Genomic DNA, 19,018 nt, shown 5'->3' with positions numbered 1-19,018 from the left:
CTACAAATATGTTCTCCTGGAAATCTGTTTCTATTTCCACCTCTCTTGTCGAAAGCATTTTCGAGCTAGTATGTAAAGAATCATGTCCCTTCCTGCATTATTATCAATGTTTTTATCAGAAATGTTGCAGTTGGTGTTGCCCTCAATGGAAAATTCCTGTGGCTTCATATCTGCCAATCTAGTTTTCAGTTTAACCTCTGTAATTCCAATTATATCGGGATAATCGCTATTTATTCTCAGAGCTAATTCAGAAAGTTTGTTTTAATGTTGTGGTAATTTTTGTTTAGCATATTAAATTTACCCTGATAATGATAACCTGAATCCATCTTACATTAACATATCCATATGACTAGTCTGTCTATCAAATTTATATTAGTCAAAAAAGTGTTAAAACCGACACATGACTTTATGAAATTTTATCATTAAAACATTACTTTAGATTACATTCATTTACATTGTTATGTAATTATCATGTTTTCTGTCCGAAATATTTCGCTTGATGTAATTATATGAGTGTCAGTAAGATAAACGTGACTTGGAATCGTATCCTTCCGATCAGTCTACGTGATCAGCTGGTATATCATCAACAGCTGCTGAAACAGTGAAGATCTTCGACATGGATTACTGAACATATGCCATCTTATTTACTTACGTAAAAATGTTTTCCCCACTTAGGTTAAACATTTGGAAATAAAAAGAAGTAAGAAATATACAATATCTTCACTAAAGCAAATACTTACACGTCAACTTGATCTGCATGTAGACTCTCTACACTAGGCTAGCCTAGTTCTATTTTTTTAACAACTCGACATCAATAAGGCCGCTTATGCAGTTACAAATTTATGAATAATGAGACGCGTTCAAAATAAAAAAATTAATGATATTTTTGCTATTGAAATATTGAAGAAAGGAGACTAGGTGTGGTGATTTTGTGTTGGATATCATAAGTTATTCATATAAGATATATAGATCGCTTAAAACATTGCTGAATAATCAAAGGCGCGTTCGAACGGGAGTATGGACGATTCGTAAACATTGAAGTGTCACGGGTGGTGCTGCTAGCCTACTCACCAACTCTGGCAACTGTAACTCGTTGCATTGATAAAGTCTGCGTGGATACATATAAGATGACCAGGCTGTTATATGTGAGTATGTTTATTGTTTAGGAGTAAAGATCTGGTTCTGTTAGACCAACATACAATTTACCAGAGACTGAGACAGTGAGATATAGAATTACTTGACATTTGACATTAACAGATTAGTTCAGCTGTATCTCCATGATCATGATCATTGACCCTGGACTGATTGACAGGGACAAAGTATTACACTTCCCTACTTTATGTGTTACATAGCCTAGCCTATGTCCGTATGCTTCACTGCAATCATATTATTTACAGCACAGGTCAGATGATCTTCCCCATGAGGGATTACAATTTTCATTACTCAATTTACTGTGTATTTCTTACTATGTAAACGCCATCTATACAGCACTGCATACATAACATGCTGATTCAGAGAATTTAATACTAAATGTTGAAAACAATGAATAGTCTGTACTGGTTAAATCTACACTGGAAATAGACTAGAATGGGTAATGGGTTACAGACTGTAAAATCTGGGTGTATAGACTACACTAGATAGACTACACTGTGTATAGACTACACTGTGTATAGACTACACTGTATATAGACTACACAAGATAGACTAAACTGGGTATAGACTACACTGTATATAGACTACACTAGATAGACTAGACTGTATAGAGACTACACTGGGTATAGACCACACTGGGTATAGACTACACTAGGTATAGACTACACTGTATATAGACTACACTTGGTATAGACTACACTGTATATAGATTACACTGGGTATAAACTACACTGTATATAGGCTACACTGGATATAGACCACACTGGGGTATAGACTACACTGTATATAGACTACACTGGGTATAGATTTTACTGTATATAGACTACACTAGATAGACTACACTGTATATAGACTACACTAAGTATAGAATACACTGTGAATAGACTACACTGTAAATAGACTACATTGTATATAGACTACACACACTGGGTATAGACCACACTGGGTATAGACCACAATGGGTATAGACTACACTGTATATATACTACACTGGGTATAGACTTTACTGTATATAGACTACACTAGATAGACTACACTGTATATAGACTACACTATGTATAGACTACACTGTGTATATAGACTACACTGGGTATAGACCACACTGTATATAGACTACACTGGATATAGACCACACTGTATATAGACTACACAGGGTAAATACTATACTTTATAAAGACTACATTGTATATAGACTACACTTGATATAGACTACACTAGATAGACTACACTGGGTATAGACTACACAGTGTATATAGACTACACTGAGTATAGACTTTACTATATATAGACTACACTAGATAGACTACACTGTGTATATAGACTACACTGGGTTAAGACTACACTGTATATATAGACTATACTAGATAGACTAAACTGGGTATAGACTACACTGTATATAGACTACACTAGATAGACTACACTGGGTATAGACTACACAGTGTATAGACTACACTGTTTATAGACTACACACACTGGGTACAGACTACACTGTGTATATAGACTACACTTGGTATAGACTACACTAGATAGACTACACTGTGTATAGACTACACTGTATTTAGACTACATTGTATATAGACTACACTGTATATAGGCTACATTGTATATAGACTACACTGTATATAGACTACATTGTATATAGACTACACTGGGTATAGACTACACTGTATTTAGACTACATTGTATATAGACTACACTGTATATAGACTACATTGTATATAGACTACACTGGGTATAGACTACACTGTATTTAGACTACATTGTATATAGACTACACTGGGTATAGACTACACTGTATATAGACTACACTGTATATAGACTACATTGTATATAGACTACACTGGGTATAGACTACACTGTATTTAGACTACATTGTATATAGACTACACTGGGTATAGACTACACTGTATATAGACTACATTGTATATAGACTACACTGGGTATAGACTACATTGTATATAGACTACACTGTATATAGACTACATTGTATATAGACTACACTGGGTATAGACTACACTGTATTTAGACTACATTGTATATAGACTACACTGGGTATAGACTACACTGTATATAGACTACACTGGGTATAGACTACACTGTATTTAGACTACATTGTATATAGACTACACTGTATATAGGCTACATTGTATATAGACTACACTGTATATAGACTACATTGTATATAGACTACACTGGGTATAGACTACACTGTATTTAGACTACATTGTATATAGACAACACTGTATATAGACTACATTGTATATAGACTACACTGGGTATAGACTACACTGTATTTAGACTACATTGTATATAGACTACACTGGGTATAGACTACACTGTATATAGACTACACTGTATATAGACTACATTGTATATAGACTTCACTGTATATAGACTACATTGTATATAGATTACACTGGGTATAGAGTACACTTGGTAGATTAAAATTATCAAAATATATACTGGTATGCATGCAGCATAACAAAGTATACAAAAATTAATAGCATTTGTATATATTTGATTCGCTTGATCATTCAAGCAGATTAAGTCTGAAAACACTATTCATACTTTTATATATAGCCGGTACATTACATCATTGGCTTATTATGAACAAGTTGATATGCATATTTCACATTCATACGTTTCTTTTTAAATACTTGTACATGATGCACATGTAAATACCAGCATTGAAATAATATTACTTGTATATCTGGATGATAGAGTATGATGTGTTAATGTAGTAATGATGCTGATTTTTCCATAAGATTGCAGATGATTTGAGAACCACCATTTTGTGAGGTCGTGATGAGTCACACATTAGTCTGTATGAACAATGGGCTGTTTCTCCAGCAGTGAGGAGTTACTCTCCACCAACTACACAGAACATGGTGAAGGACAAACATGTGGCAATAAGGTCAAACAACTTGTCAGTGGTACTAGTCGAGTTGTCAAATCAAGGTGAGAAGTATTGCAAATGACCGAGTTGATGAAAATGGTACTTGTTCCTTTCGTGTGATTAGTTCAGATAAAATCACTAATATGTGAATATCTCACTAGGGGGACTTTGAATGAATATATTGTAGGACATTAGCTGATTTCGAGATGTATGATCATATTCACTTAACCAAATAAATCTTCAGATATTTTGGGTTTCAGACAATTTTGGAAAGCTGTTTTGTTGGGACAGTTTATTTCTCTCCTTCTCTGTGGATGTGCTGTCACCAGTGGTCTATTATCCAATCAGGGGGTGAATATCCCTACTGGTGAGTTAAAAATTGTCAGATCAGGGGTGAATATCCCTACAGGTGAGTTCAACATTGTCCAATCAGGGGTGAATATCCCTGCAGGTGAGTTCAGCATCGTCCAATAAGGGGTGAATATCCCTACAGGTGAGTTCAACATTGTCCAATCAGGGATAAATATCCCTACAGGTGAATTAAACGTCCAATCAGGGGGTGAATATCCCTACAAGTGAGTTATACATTGTCCAATCAGGGGGTGTATATCCCTACTGGTGAGTTATATATATTGTCCAATCAGGGAGTGAATATCCCTACTGGTGAGTTATATACATTGTCCAATCCGGGAGTGAATATCCCTACTGGTGAGTTATATACATTGTCCAATCAGGGGGTGTATATCCCTACAGGTGAGTTAATGAGTTATACTTTGTCCAATCAGGGGATGTATATCCCTACTGGTGAGTTATATACATTGTCCAATCAGGGAGTGAATATCCCTACTGGCGAGTTCAACATTGTCCAATCAGGGAGTGAATATCCCTACTGGTGAGTTATATACATTGTCCAATCAGCAAGTGAATATCCCTACTGGTGAGTTATACATTGTCAAATCAGGGGTTGGTAATTCCCTACAGGTGAGTGAAATATATTGTCCAATCAGGGAGTGAATATCCCTACTGGTGAGTTAAACATCGTCCAATTAGGGGGTGAATATCCCTACAGGTGAGTTATATATTGTCCAATCAGAGGGTGAATATCCCTACTGGTAATTATATACATTGTCCAATCAGCAAGTGAATATCCCTACTGGTGAGTTATACATTGTCAAATCAGGGGTTGGTAATTCCCTACAGGTGAGTGAAATATATTGTCCAATCAGGGAGTGAATATCCCTACTGGTGAGTTATACATCGTCCAATTAGGGGGTGAATATCCCTACAGGTGAGTTATACATTGTCAAATCAGGGGTTGGTAATTCCCTACAGGTGAGTGAAATATATTGTCCAATCAGGGAGTGAATATCCCTACTGGTGAGTTATACATCGTCCAATTAGGGGGTGAATATCCCTACAGGTGAGTTATATACATTGTCCAATCAGGGAGTAAATATCACTACTGGTGAGTTATATACATTGTCCAATCAGGGATGGATATCCTTACTGGTGAGTTATACATTGTCCAATCAGGGGGTGAATATCCCTACAGGTGAGTTATACATTGTCTAATCAGGAGGTGTATATCCCTACTGGTGGGTTATATACATTGTCCAATCAGGGAATGAATATCCTTACTGGTGAGTTATACATTGTCCAATCAGGGATGAATATCCCTACTGGTGAGTTATATACATTGTCCAATCAGGGAGTGAATATCCCTACTGGTGAGTTATACATTGTCCAATCAGGGGGTGAATATCCCTACAGGTGAGTTAATGAGTTATACATTGTCCAATCAGGGGGTGTATATCCCTACTGGTGAGTTATATACACTGTCCAATCAGGGAGTGAATATCCCTACTGGTAAGTTCAACATTGTCCAATCAGGGAGTGAATATCCCTACTGGTGAGTGATACATTGTCCAATCAGGGGTGAATATCCCTACTGGTGAGTTATATACATTGTCCAATCAGGGAGTGAATATCCCTACTGGTGAGTTATACATTGTCAAATCAGGGGTTGGTAATTCCCTACTGGTGAGTTATATACATAGTCCAATCAGGGATGAATATCCCTACTGGTGAGTTAATGAGTTATACTTTGTCCAATTTGGGGGTGTATATCCCTACTGGTGAGTTATATACATTGTCCAATCAGGGGGTGAATATCCCTACAGGTGAGTTATACATTGTCCAATCAGGGGGTGAATATCCCTACAGGTGAGTTATACATTGTCAAATCAGGGAGTGAATATCACTACTGGTGAGTTATATACATTGTCCAATCAGGGATGAATATCCCTACTGGCAAGTTCAACATTGTCCAATCAGGGGTGAATATCCCTACTGCTGAGTTAAACATAGTCCAATTTGGGGGTGAATATCCCTACTGGTGAGTTATACATTGTCCAATCAGGGGGTGAATATCCCTACTACTGAGTTATACATTGTCCAATTAGGGGCTGTATATCCTTACCGGTGAGTTCAACATTGTCCAATCAGGGATGAATATCCCTACTGGTGAGTTCAACATTGTCCAATCAGGGATGAATATCCCTACTGGTGAGTTCAACATTGTCCAATCAGGGATGAATATCCCTACTGGCGAGTTCAACATTGTCCAATCAGGAAGTGAATATCCCTACTGGTGAGTTATATACATTGTCCAATCAGGGGGTGAATATCCCTACAGGTGAGTTCAACATTGTCCAATCAGGGGTGAATATCCCTACTGCTGAGTTAAACATTGTCCAATTTGGGGGTGAATATCCCTACTGGTGAGTTATACCTTGTCCAATCAGGGGGTGAATATCCCTACTGGTGAGTTATACATTGTCTAATCAGGGGTTGTATATCCCTACTGGTGAGTTGTACATTGTCTAATCAGGGGGTGAATATCCATACTGGTGAGTTGTACATTGTCTAATCAGGGGGTGAATATCCCTACTGGTGAGGTGTACATTGTCCAATCAGGGGTTGAATATCCCTACAGGTGAGTTATACATTGTCCAATCAGGGGGTGAATATCCCTACTGGTGAGTTGTACATTGTCCAATCAGGGGGTGAATATCCCTACTGGTGAATTATACATTGTCCAATCAGGGGGTGAATATCCCTACTGGTGAGTTATACATTGTCTAATCAGGGGATGAATATCCCTACCGGTGAGTTATACATTGTCCAATCAGGGGTTGAATATCCTTACTGGTGAGTTATACATTGTCCAATCAGGGGGTGAATATCCTTACTGGTGAGTTATGTACATTGTCCAATCAGGGAGTGAATATCCCTACAGGTGAGTTATACATTGTCAAATCAGAGGGTGAATATCCCTACTGGTGAGTTATATACATTGTCCAATCAGGGGATGAATATCTCCACTGGTGAGTTATACCTTGTCCAGTCAGGGGGTGAATATCCCTACAGGTGAGATAATGAGTTATACCTTGTCCAATCAGGGAGTGAATATCCCTACTGGTGAGTTATAAATTGTCCAATCAGGGGGTGAATATCCCTACTGGTGAGTTATACATTGTCCTATCAGGGAGTGAATATTCCTACTGGTGAGTTATAAATTGTCCAATCAGGGGATGAATATCCCTACTGGTGAGTTATACATTGTCCAGTCAGGGGGTGAATATCCCTACAGGTGAGTTAATGAGTTATACCTTGTCCAATCAGGGAGTGAATATCCCTACTGGTGAGTTATAAATTGTCCAATCAGGGGTGACTATCCCTACCGGTGAGTTATACATTGTCCAATCAGGGGGTGAATATCCCTACAGGTGAGTTATATATTGTCCAGTTAGGGGTGAATATCCCTACAGGTGAGTTATATATTATCCAATTAGGGGGTGAATATCCCTACTGGTGAGTTGTACATTGTCTAATCAGGGGTGAATATCCCTACTGGTGAGTTATACATTGTCCAATCAGTGGGTGAATATCCCTACAGGTGAGTTATATATTGTCCAATTTTGGGGTGAATATCCCTACAAGTGAGTTAAACATTGTCCAATCAGGGGATGAATATCCCTACAGGTGAGTTATATATTGTCCAATTTTGGGGTGAATATCCCTACAAGTGAGTTAAACATTGTCCAATCAGGGGATGAATATCCCTACTGGTGAGTTATACATTGTCCAATTAGGGGGTGAATATCCCTACAAGTGAGTTAAACATTGTCCAATCAGGGGATGAATATTCCTACAGGTGAGTTACACATTGTCCAATTAGGGGGTGAACACTCTACTTGCGAATTATACAACAAAAACTTATACTATTGTTGAAGATTTATATGACATAAAAATGTATTACTGTCAGTTAACCAAAAAAGAAATTTGATGAATAACCGTACATTTATTATAAAGGCTAACTACTTCTTTATGTATCTGAAAGGTGAAAATGCTAATCATTATATTCTAATTTTGATGTGTGACTCACAGCCTTACATAAGAAAAGACATGTAAGAAAACTTGATTTTCTCTGATATAGTTCAAAGGTCATAAGGGTACATTAAATAAGAAACCTATTTTTCAACATGCATGTGATAAAAATAAGTTATAGTACAATTAAACCTTAAATCTAATGTTATTGCTGTTTTGTAGCTCAAAGTTTCCTCAACTATGTGTTGCTGTGTGTGACCTTCACCCCTGTCCTGGCATGTCGTCGTGGGGACAAGAATATTGTACACAATCTGAAGACATGGGGCTGGAAGTACATCCTCATCTCTATTGCTGATGTGGAGGCCAACTTCCTGGTGGTCAGTGCCTATCAGTATACAACAGTGACCAGTGTACAGGTTAGTTATATACACAGTGGGTGTCAAGTCAACGGTTCAGGGGCAATAGATGGGTTACACCATGAGGGATGGGGGTGGGGATCAGAGGGTGGGGGAGAATAGTGATCCTGAGTCCCGGTTGGTCATCTGTATAACCTGTCAATTCCATTGCATAGCCACTGGTTATAGATTGAAAATTGAATTGTTTGCCTTTTAAGTAATTTATAATGGTAAATTGATGCAAAGAAATGATAAAGTCAGTGATCTTAAACAGAACCATAGTGACTTCAGTAGTTTGAGGATAAAACTATTACTACCTCTATAAGATATATGTGTGTAATGGTTTCCATTTCCAGCTGCTGGACTGTTTCAGCATTCCTACAGTTTTACTCTTGTCTTGCCTCGTTCTTCGTACCCGCTACAAACCACTGAACTATGTAGGAATCCTTGTCTGTCTCCTGGGTATGGGTGGATTAGTTCTCACTGACTTTCTGTCTGGCAATGTCAATGTCAAGGACGTTTCAAAAGGTAAGTCAAGGTCACCATATCATTTGGCTATATTACAATATAAAAACTTGAAGGAGAAATATGACATGGCCATCTAATCAACATAAAACAAATGGGTGATTGGATGATGTACATGGTAGTTAAGCCACTCGCTTTTCACCTAGCCGGCTTGGGATTCCCGGCACTGACATGAAAAGGTCAGGGGTCACCTACTTGATCACTTGGGTATTCCGCAGGCACTCTGGTTTCCTCCCACTCTAAGACCCCTCGCACGCTTTCATCCGGGCCATCGAAAGTGATTTGTTTAAGTAATTGATGTTAAATTTTTCTGAGGATAATTAGCATATCTATAAGAAATGGGTACACATAAAACCTGTCATTTCACAGGATACCCAATGTTGGTGCTCTAGCCCACTTTTTGTATAATCACTTGATGGTTTTAATTTACATGCTGATAACCTCTTTCATTTATCTTATTTAGCTAGTGACTGAATCTTTAACCTTTTTTTAAGCACCCAATAAGGTTTTGGGAGACATGCTATGCATAGCTGGTGCCAGTCTGTATGGTGTTTCTAATGTGGCTGAGGAGTATGTCGTTAAAATCTACGATAAAGCCGACTTTCTAGGCATGGTTGGACTGTTTGGGAGTTTTGTTAATGGCATACAATTGTGAGTACAATTTATACGGATGTACAGATTCCTTAATTATATCAAAAAATGATAAATAAACATAAGTATCACTACAGATATGGTTTTCTTTTAATGATAGTTGGAAATATTATTATATCAAAAAAGGAGAACATTCAAGATTGTATTTTCTTCACAACTTTTTCTTGTTATTTCATTATTCATTTTGATTAATTGAACTTATAGAAATGATATCTTCATCAATGAATCTACAAAGTACAAGCTAGTATTCAACTTATGTATTGAACTTTTTAGTGCTATCACAGAACGAAACAGACTAGGAGAAATTGACTTCTCATCTTACCAAATATGTAAGTATGCTTTAAATTTTGTGCTCAGCAATAGTCGAGTTTTACAGCTGATTTGCAAGAAAATTTTAGTTACCAGATTTGGTGTCCTATTAGACTAGATCCCAGTGTATATGTCCTATAAAGGGGATACCTTGAGTATTACAGGGCCCGGCACCATAAAACTTTCTCAAGACAAATTTTTTACTCAAGCCTATGGAAAATCATATACTTGAGTAAAAAAAATCTGTCTGAGAAAGTTTTATGGTGCTGGGCCCTGAACTATCCTGAGACCATGATGGTACACAATAAAAACCCAACCATATGACATGAAGCCTTTTTTATGTTACAGTACTGCCCCTGATTGGCTTCACAGTCTTTCAGTACCTCCTCTACACCTGTATGACCATTGTGATACAACAGACCAGTGCAACTGCTGTCAACATCTCCATCTTGTCAGCAGATTTCTACACACTGCTGTTTGGTCTTTATCTGTTTAAATATGAAGTAAGTCCTTATTGAAAGTCATATAACTGAACATGAAGAAATGGTTCTGTGTTGTCTTTAGCTCATTGAAAGGTAATTCCTTTATTGAAAACGATTTTGAAAGAGCAAATACAAAAGAATTAAAAAAATCACACTTTGAACAGGCATTGGATACATTCTTATCTTAGTGTTGAATACAAGTCTCTTTTCTTGTAATGTAACTTGTAAGAATTCCCCTCTACTTCAAGATAAAATTTCCCGTTCTTGCCTCATGGTTTTCAATAATGACGAATACATTCTTTCCTTTGCAGTTCCACATTCTGTATTTCCTGTATTTTATTTTTCAATAATGACGAATACATTCTTTCCTTTGCAGTTCCACATTCTGTATTTCCTGTCCTTTGTACTGATTCTGAGTGGGATAGCAATATACTCGTGCCAGACAACAGAATCACAACATGCAGACATCAGTAACACTACATCTCCACCAACACCATCAAGGGAATCCTACGAGCAAATGGAGGAGTCCAGTGTAGACGACTGAGGACATGTTACACTTGTTGGCGAGGTAATCACCTCGCCATTGTGATCGTGGTTGCAAAATTCTCTTTCAGTCAATTTCCTCAATATGATTGGCTAAGAGTTTGCTCGCAGATACTAGCGCTCCTAACGGCAATGTATTCAACAACTTTGATTTTACCGGGAATTTTAAATAGCAAATTTTGAATATGAAAGTTACTGAAAAAAGCGTATCTGTAATGTTGAAATAGGATTAGTAGATTACTGCTTTCATATCCTTACCATATACATTATCCAAATGATCTTAGGTTGGAAAATTTTCACTTGAATTGTTTACAATGTATCTAGACTTTTCGTCCCGAAAATGTTGTTTACAACGCATGAAGACGTTTCGTCCCGAAAATGCTTCGTTTCGCCCCACGCGTTTAGTCCCTACTAGTGACAATTATCCCGCAACGGAAAAAAATGAAATCAATATTTCACCTCAAACATCAAAATTGTTACAATAATGATTTTTGTTCTTTGAATCATATTAGTGCGGGAGCAAATAAATTTCAGGACGAAATGGAGATTTGTTTATCACGGCTGCGTTATGCCACATGTACGTGTAAATCCACAATGGAAGAAAGACAACTCTAACAAACTTTAGGATAAACTTTGTCTACTGCTCAAATAGCGCGTGACAGACGATGAACATTTTCTAAATGTGGCGTAATCTTCCAACTTACGGCAGTTAATAAGGTATGAATATTTACCACATCCATAATTATCGATAATTTTATAAGCACATGTATACATTATCAGATTATATACATATTAAGCACATTTAGAGGTTGTCACTAAACCATACTTTAAATACATTTTAGCCTCTTTCATCAAATGTAGGCCTACAGGAGCTTGACGTTCTGATAATATATATATACAATGTAGCATATTCAGTAAACTACGTAATTAACGAAGTAAATATTTGAACCGAATGGCACAAATCATACATAAAATGTTCGTATAACTCGAAGTGAGATTTTTTTGGACTACTACATTTGTAGATCGATGAAAATGCCGATTTCTTTTTCATAATTCTACCGTAGAACGGCATTAAAAAGCTGTTTCAATCTACAACAAACGTGGAGAAAACTGTTAAATGTTTAGCAATTATCCTGAGTTATATTTTATCAACAATCATCAGAGATTAGCAATTAAATCTTACATAAACATACTCCCGACTCTCACTTGCATTGTGTGATCACTCGAGCGAAACTAATCTCTACCACATGACACAGTCTTACAAATGCACTCACACAAAAGCCTACATGATCACTGTTTTTAGTGCGATTACATCATTGGGTATGAACAATATATGTTCTTTGATTTTTTTACTCGGCAAAATAGACTTTACGCCTTTCATATTCAGCATACGCCAGTTTTTTAATAACTTACCAACGTGTCCATGCACACCTGCGTATACTTATACTTCTTTGTGCACATTATCAGATACATTATATGACAACTGCTATAATACAATCAATTTATGAAGGACAAAACTCTAAAGAACAGGAGGACTAAAGAACAACGGGAAATAAATTTCAATAATATTTACTCTAAACTGGTATTGATATTTATAAAAAAAAATGTTTAATTATATGATATTAGCCTTTTCAGTAATTACTCTGTTAATACAGTTATTGTTTCCTTATGTTTTACAGAATGTCTACATGCAAGTATCATTTCAATTGGAACCAGTCCAGGAGAAAAATTGTGTGAACAAAATGAAAGAAATAATGTTCAACTGTGGTAGCTTAATTAATACTGTAATAGTTTTTGATCTGAAAATAATTACTAACATCATGTTCAAATGCCATGCATACATTTGTATAATACATTTAATGTTGTTTAAACATTTTTGATCCAAATAATTACCATCATCATGACATCTTCATTCCATATATACAATACACATAAGTGTTGTGATTTGTGAATTTTACTTTAATATGATTTAAGCATATACTTGGTATTTGTTTATTTTCTATGACATGTACATGCTTGAAATAAAAAGAATAAATAAAACATTAAATTTATAACACTATATGACATAATTTGTTAATATTTTTAGAAAACATATTTAGATTATCGTTAATAATACACTAATCATCATCTTCGGCACAATTTATTCAAAATAAATTAAATGTTAATTCGCATAACACAAGTGGTTTTCCCTCCTTGACGATCAATCTTCTCTGATCACTCTGAAAGTGGTGAGATCAGCTTACATATTGTTTATTTACCTTGAACATATACATGCACAGTATGGTACCTTATTTATATCTCCTTTCCTATTTTCAATCTACCTTGATGACTTGGAATCTTATCTGGTGGAAAAAAGAATGTTAATTGTCTGACAACTATTGACAAATTATTTATAGATAATATTGAAATGTATCCCAGACTTTTTATCATTTTATATGCCGATGACACTGTTCTACAACAAATGTTACACAGATTTGAACAACATTGCATTACATGGAAATTATAACCCAATATCAGAAAGATAAAAGTTGTAATATTCTCAAAACGTAAATTGGTCCAACAACACCAGTTTACGTTATGGGATATATAATTATTTTGATAAGAAGGGTATACATATCTAGGTATATTTTTAACATTAATGGTAGCGTTTTTAAAGAAAAGGAAAAAAAACTGCAGAACAATCAATTAAATCCGTGTTTGCTATCTTTAAGAAACTAAGGAATGTATCTCTTCCTGTTTATTTTTAACTGAAAATATTTTAGTCACTTGTAATGCCAGTTTTATTATACTCATCAGAAGTATTGGGATTTGAAAATACAAATATTGTAGAAAAATTCATTTGTAATTTCCTCAAGTTAGGAAAGTGTATAAAACAATTCATGGTCTATGGCGAGCTAACAAGATAACCAATTGATATTGAAATAAAATGTAGAATGATTACTTTTTGGCATAACTACATAACATCAAATAAATTATCAAGTAATATTTATAAATTAATGTATATTTTACATGAAAATGGACTAGACGTTTTATAAATGTCTGTAAGATGTTTAAGATATTTTATCCAGAGCTAGTTTAAATCATGTTTGGATATTATATCAATCAACTTGCTGTTTTACAAAAGAATAATTACAAAAACTTGTTAAAAGTAGACCAATTGACCAATTTATTCAGAAATGGTATGATTGTATTGATAAGTCTTCTAGAGGACTGACATATTCTACATTTAAGACATTTTGGCATAGAAAAATATGCCTCTTGTCTGTCTCTGCTGCAAAACAATACATGTTAACTGATACTGTGTTCCCAGAAACTTGATGAGAATAGCAATTCAGAATGGATATTTTAATTGACATCAAATTAACAAGGAAAAGGTTAAAGATGCTATAAAATCATTTGGCATATAACATCATAGGAAATATTAGAATGGGCTCCCAAGAGTTTAGTATGTGTTTCTTATTTAACACCTTGGTGTCCAAGAAATCCTCAAAAGTCCAAACTGGAAGGAACACTAGCAAAATTTATTTCTTATTGTCCAAAAAAAAGTGTTGACTTTAGAAATATATTCCTCCAATCATCGAGACCGAGCCATTTAGTACTTTCAGTACTTTGATATATCCTACTTAATCTAGTGTATTTTAAAGGCTGTATGACCTTAGGACAGATGGCAACTGACCATACCTCTAAACACCAATCACACTTGACCACTTTTACTTTAGGTACAATCCACACCAACTCACTCCTTTTACATATTTTTGTTGCTTTTTTGACAACTGACAACATATAATTCTGTGTTTCTTCAGAGTTATTCCAAAAGTTGAGTATTGCAGGGGTTGTGGGTAGCTGCATCTGATGCTGAAGTCAGTTGTTCTCCACAGGATTGAACAGAGCTATGGTGAGAGCCTGGCTTACAAGGGTTACAGCTGATCAGTGAGGTGAGGAAAGTCTGTTCCTTAAAGACGGATTCTCAGATTGAATACACAGGTATTAGACTGTGTGTAACAAAGTGACAGTAACCTTGAGGGGGGGATATCGGGTAAGGACATCATCTGTGCTGGAAAAGGAGGGAAATTGGCTGGTTGCTGTTGTTCTATGGCTCAGAGATCTTAGACAACGGAATATAGCTGATCCTAAAACTCAGGAATACTGATCCAATGACAGATAAATGTTGATGATCTCAGACCACTGTTGACCTTACACATAACCTCCTTTACATATACACTTGTACTTAAATCCTCTTTTTATTTCGTCATTGGTTTTACTCGATTGATTCTTGCTCTTTTGGCAAGTAAATATTTTATATACAAGTGTACGGGGGTAATTTATCCTGTTATTTTGCAGCAGATTTATTATTGACAAGGTTTGATATGTTCCTATGTTGTGTTGTATTTTAGACTTGGTGCTGGTTTGATGCATTTACATACATACATGTTCATACTGTGTCGTACACCAACAGAACGTTGTGATACATGCATTTACATACATACATGTACATACTGTGTCGTACACCAACAAAACGTTGTGATACATGCATTTACATACATACATGTTCATACTGTGTCGTACACCAACAGAACGTTGTGATACATGCATTTACATACATACATACATGTACATACTGTGTCGTACACCAACAGAACGTTGTGATACATGCATTTACATACATACATGTACATACTGTGTCGTACACCAACAGAACGTTGTGATACATGCATTTACTTACATACATGTACATACTGTGTCGTACACCAACAGAACGTTGTGATACATGCATTTACATACATACATGTACATGCATTTACATACATACATGTACATACTGTGTCGTACACCAACAGAACGTTGTGATACATGCATTTACATACATACATGTACATACTGTGTCGTACACCAACAGAACGTTGTGATACATGCATTTACATACATACATACATGTACATACTGTGTCGTACACCAACAGAACGTTGTGATACATGCATTTACATACATACATGTACATACTGTGTCGTACACCAACAGAACGTTGTGATACATGCATTTACATACATACATGTACATACTGTGTCGTACACCAACAGAACGTTGTGATACATGCATTTACATACATACATGTACATACTGTGTCGTACACCAACAGAACGTTGTGATACATGCATTTACATACATACATGTACATACTGTGTCGTACACCAACAGAACGTTGTGATACCAGTTTCAATAAATTTTTAATGTAAACAGATCAACAATATTTTTAACTTATCGGCATTGTTTGTCATTCAGATTTTTAACAGTCACTCCACTTTCTTTAAACAGAAATGTTTTAACTTGTGTGTATCGTCGATATAGAAAAACTTTAAATTAGTTTACTGAAAAATATAACTGTCTTACTGTAAAAGTAGATGTTATATGTACAAAACAATGAAATACTGCAAAAAAATGTACTTTTTTGGCCCATTCAAAATGGTAAGATCAAAACAATCTAATTAAAATTTGATGTATGTCGTCTACTCTGTAAACTCTGTGTGAAGTACAGAGTTTATGGAGTAGATAATGAACTTCAAATTTTAATTAGATTTGGATCAAATTTGATTTTGTAAACACAATATGTCAGTCCTTGGTAATTGTGGGGACCAGTAGGGTACATGTATTACTTCAGCAAAGTTCAGCATGATCGTTAATTAGTGTTGTGTACTTTCCTTTCGGGAATCTTTGTGACCAAAAAGCTCAATACGGTTGACAGGCAGATCAAGTGTTTTACTATTATTGCTAGATAATGCTTGTCTGTACCCTAACCATACAGTTGACAACACTTTAGTCTCTTTGTGTCAAATGAAAATTCTTTAGTACATAGCTTGTTGTTAACATACAACATATATCTACCGGTATACATTTGATATTACAGAATGGTTGTGTTTATATGTAGCATATGATAATTCACAGCTGTCACATTTAAGAGGATTAGTTATGAATACATACAAAGTATGTAGTGTTTGTTTGTTTTAATTAGTATTCATTTGCATTATTGTTGCATATATATTGATTATCAATAAACCAACATTGTATGACATATGTTATAACATTAATTATGATGAAAGTGCCTTTAATATCATTTACATTTGGAGTATATGGTGCTCCGATGGGTTCCAGACGAAATTGTATTGGAGACTTTTGTTTGGAATATCTAAAATTGTAATGGATTGATTTATACAAAATATGCGCAGTTTACGTTAATCAATTTTAGTTATATGTACTTTATTTACTCCTTGATAAATTTATAACTGATTGGATAAAATGAAATAATAAAAAGTTACCTTGTCACAGATACAGAATATCATGTTACCTGACCTCTTTACCTAAGACAGGATATTGTGTCACTTGACCAAATTACCTTAAACAGGATATCATGTTACCTTTGACCTCTGTACATGACAGAATACAGGCTACCTTGACCTTCATAACCTAACACAGAATATCATATTAGCACCTGTATGTTGACCCTATTACCAAATACAAAATATCACATTACCTTGACCTAGTTACCGAAGACTGGTCATCACGTTACCTTGACCTCATTACCTAAGACAGAATATCATATTACCGTGAGCTAATTACATGATGATAGGAATTCACTTTCATAGCTGACATTAGTGTATCATAATGAAATAATTTTGCACAATTATTTTCATACTATTAAACCATTAAGAATTGTTAATACTGCATATTGTAGTATCCATTTCCCTAGTAAATGCTTGATTAATATATGCATTCGTTAGTTTTATTTGGTGAGCTGGTAGACATTCCAAGATGTAGGATATATTTCACATTAAAATGTGTTCCTTAAAAGTTATCATTATATTTCCATATCGCAATTACTTTCTAAATTGATAGGTTTAAAGTGAATAGTTGGGCAAAGAAAACCAGTCTAAATGCGTTCATTGGCCTTCCAAAAGTTCTCACATATTAATACGACGGTCAAGTTCTGCTTAGTTTCCCAGTTCTGACCATTAAAGTAAAGAAAAGTTGAAAGCATTGAAAGCGAGGCTGCTTGGAAATGTAACCACGGACATAGTGAGCCGGGAGGGCGTTTTAGAATTCCCATACTTTAAATTAATTTCTTCGTACGCAGACAGATTTTGACGAGAGATTTTATTTTTCCATTTCATAAGAAATTATACTGGATACATTCACACCATTTTTACCGACTTTAGCCATCCTTGCCCGACTGTTCACTTTAAAAGCAAGAGAAGAAATTTATATATTTGTTGAGGCAGTAATTGAAGACTTATCAGGTCTTAGTGCATTTATATAACATGTATATGTAATGCTGAAATCATAATATTTATGTAGACCATAGGTATGGAAATATCTTTAGGTTATAAAGATTATATAGCAGCAACTGTATTCATCTTAGTTAATTCTTCTATGGTAACCATAGACATCACAAGACTATTAATTACTAGTTCATATGTAGTTAATGTGTAGGTTTGCCTTTGCTCATGTAAACAACTTTTGATCTTTCCAAGTTAAGTGCTGTTTTACATGTAAATTTGTAATTAGCAATGTTATCTGCATGTTTATTATTAAATTTAAAGCAAAATGTTTAAAATGCCTTGTTTTAATTTATTCTGAAAATACAACTGAACCTGATTAATTCTGGCTGGTATGAATCAAAGACC

The 19,018-nt window shown here is 35.3% G+C and overlaps 2 protein-coding genes across 6 annotated transcripts in view; one reads left to right on the top strand and one right to left on the bottom strand.

The window, feature by feature from the left end:
- Positions 1–821, bottom strand: part of LOC138336941 (brefeldin A-inhibited guanine nucleotide-exchange protein 3-like) — a 34,542-nt gene extending 33,721 nt beyond the window's left edge. For both annotated transcript variants that reach the window (XM_069286579.1, XM_069286587.1), the window contains exon 1: positions 741–821. The gene's annotated coding sequence lies outside the window, so the exon portion shown is untranslated. The remainder of the gene's footprint in view (positions 1–740) is intronic.
- Positions 822–983: 162 nt separating this feature from the next.
- LOC138336955 (solute carrier family 35 member F1-like) lies at positions 984–18,948 on the top strand. Of its 4 annotated transcripts, none has more exons than XR_011210491.1 (10): positions 985–1,145; positions 3,918–4,110; positions 4,309–4,415; positions 8,660–8,853; positions 9,189–9,360; positions 9,852–10,008; positions 10,282–10,337; positions 10,666–10,820; positions 11,176–12,059; positions 13,022–18,948. XR_011210491.1 is itself a non-coding variant. In XM_069286615.1 (10 exons), the coding sequence occupies exons 2-9, from the start codon at positions 3,986–3,988 to the stop codon at positions 11,341–11,343; spliced, it is 1,134 nt and encodes a 377-aa protein (XP_069142716.1). In that variant the 5' UTR covers positions 985–1,145; positions 3,918–3,985; the 3' UTR covers positions 11,344–11,367; positions 13,022–18,948. The 4 variants fall into 4 exon arrangements, 3 of the variants coding, with proteins under 3 accessions (XP_069142711.1, XP_069142716.1, XP_069142700.1); XM_069286615.1 differs by having other exon boundaries at positions 11,176–11,367; XM_069286610.1 differs by having other exon boundaries at positions 984–1,145; positions 3,925–4,110; positions 11,176–18,948.
- The last annotated feature ends 70 nt before the right edge of the window (positions 18,949–19,018 follow it).

The sequence above is a fragment of the Argopecten irradians genome, chromosome 1 (assembly GCF_041381155.1).
Source record: "Argopecten irradians isolate NY chromosome 1, Ai_NY, whole genome shotgun sequence".
In the NCBI taxonomy this organism is placed as follows: domain Eukaryota; kingdom Metazoa; phylum Mollusca; class Bivalvia; order Pectinida; family Pectinidae; genus Argopecten; species Argopecten irradians.
This window is presented reverse-complemented; position numbering and strand designations above follow the sequence as displayed.

What these genes read in the sequence shown, in the direction of transcription:
- LOC138336955 (XM_069286610.1), top strand. Translation starts at nt 3,986, where the DNA reads ATGGGCTGTTTCTCCAGCAGTGAGGAGTTACTCTCCACCAACTACACA. An exon ending in AGTCGAGTTGTCAAATCAAG is followed by an intron (nt 4,111 to 4,308) that starts GTGAGAAGTATT and finishes TTTGGGTTTCAG; the next exon opens with ACAATTTTGGAAAGCTGTTT. An exon ending in CTTCTCATCTTACCAAATAT is followed by an intron (nt 10,338 to 10,665) that starts GTAAGTATGCTT and finishes TTTATGTTACAG; the next exon opens with TACTGCCCCTGATTGGCTTC.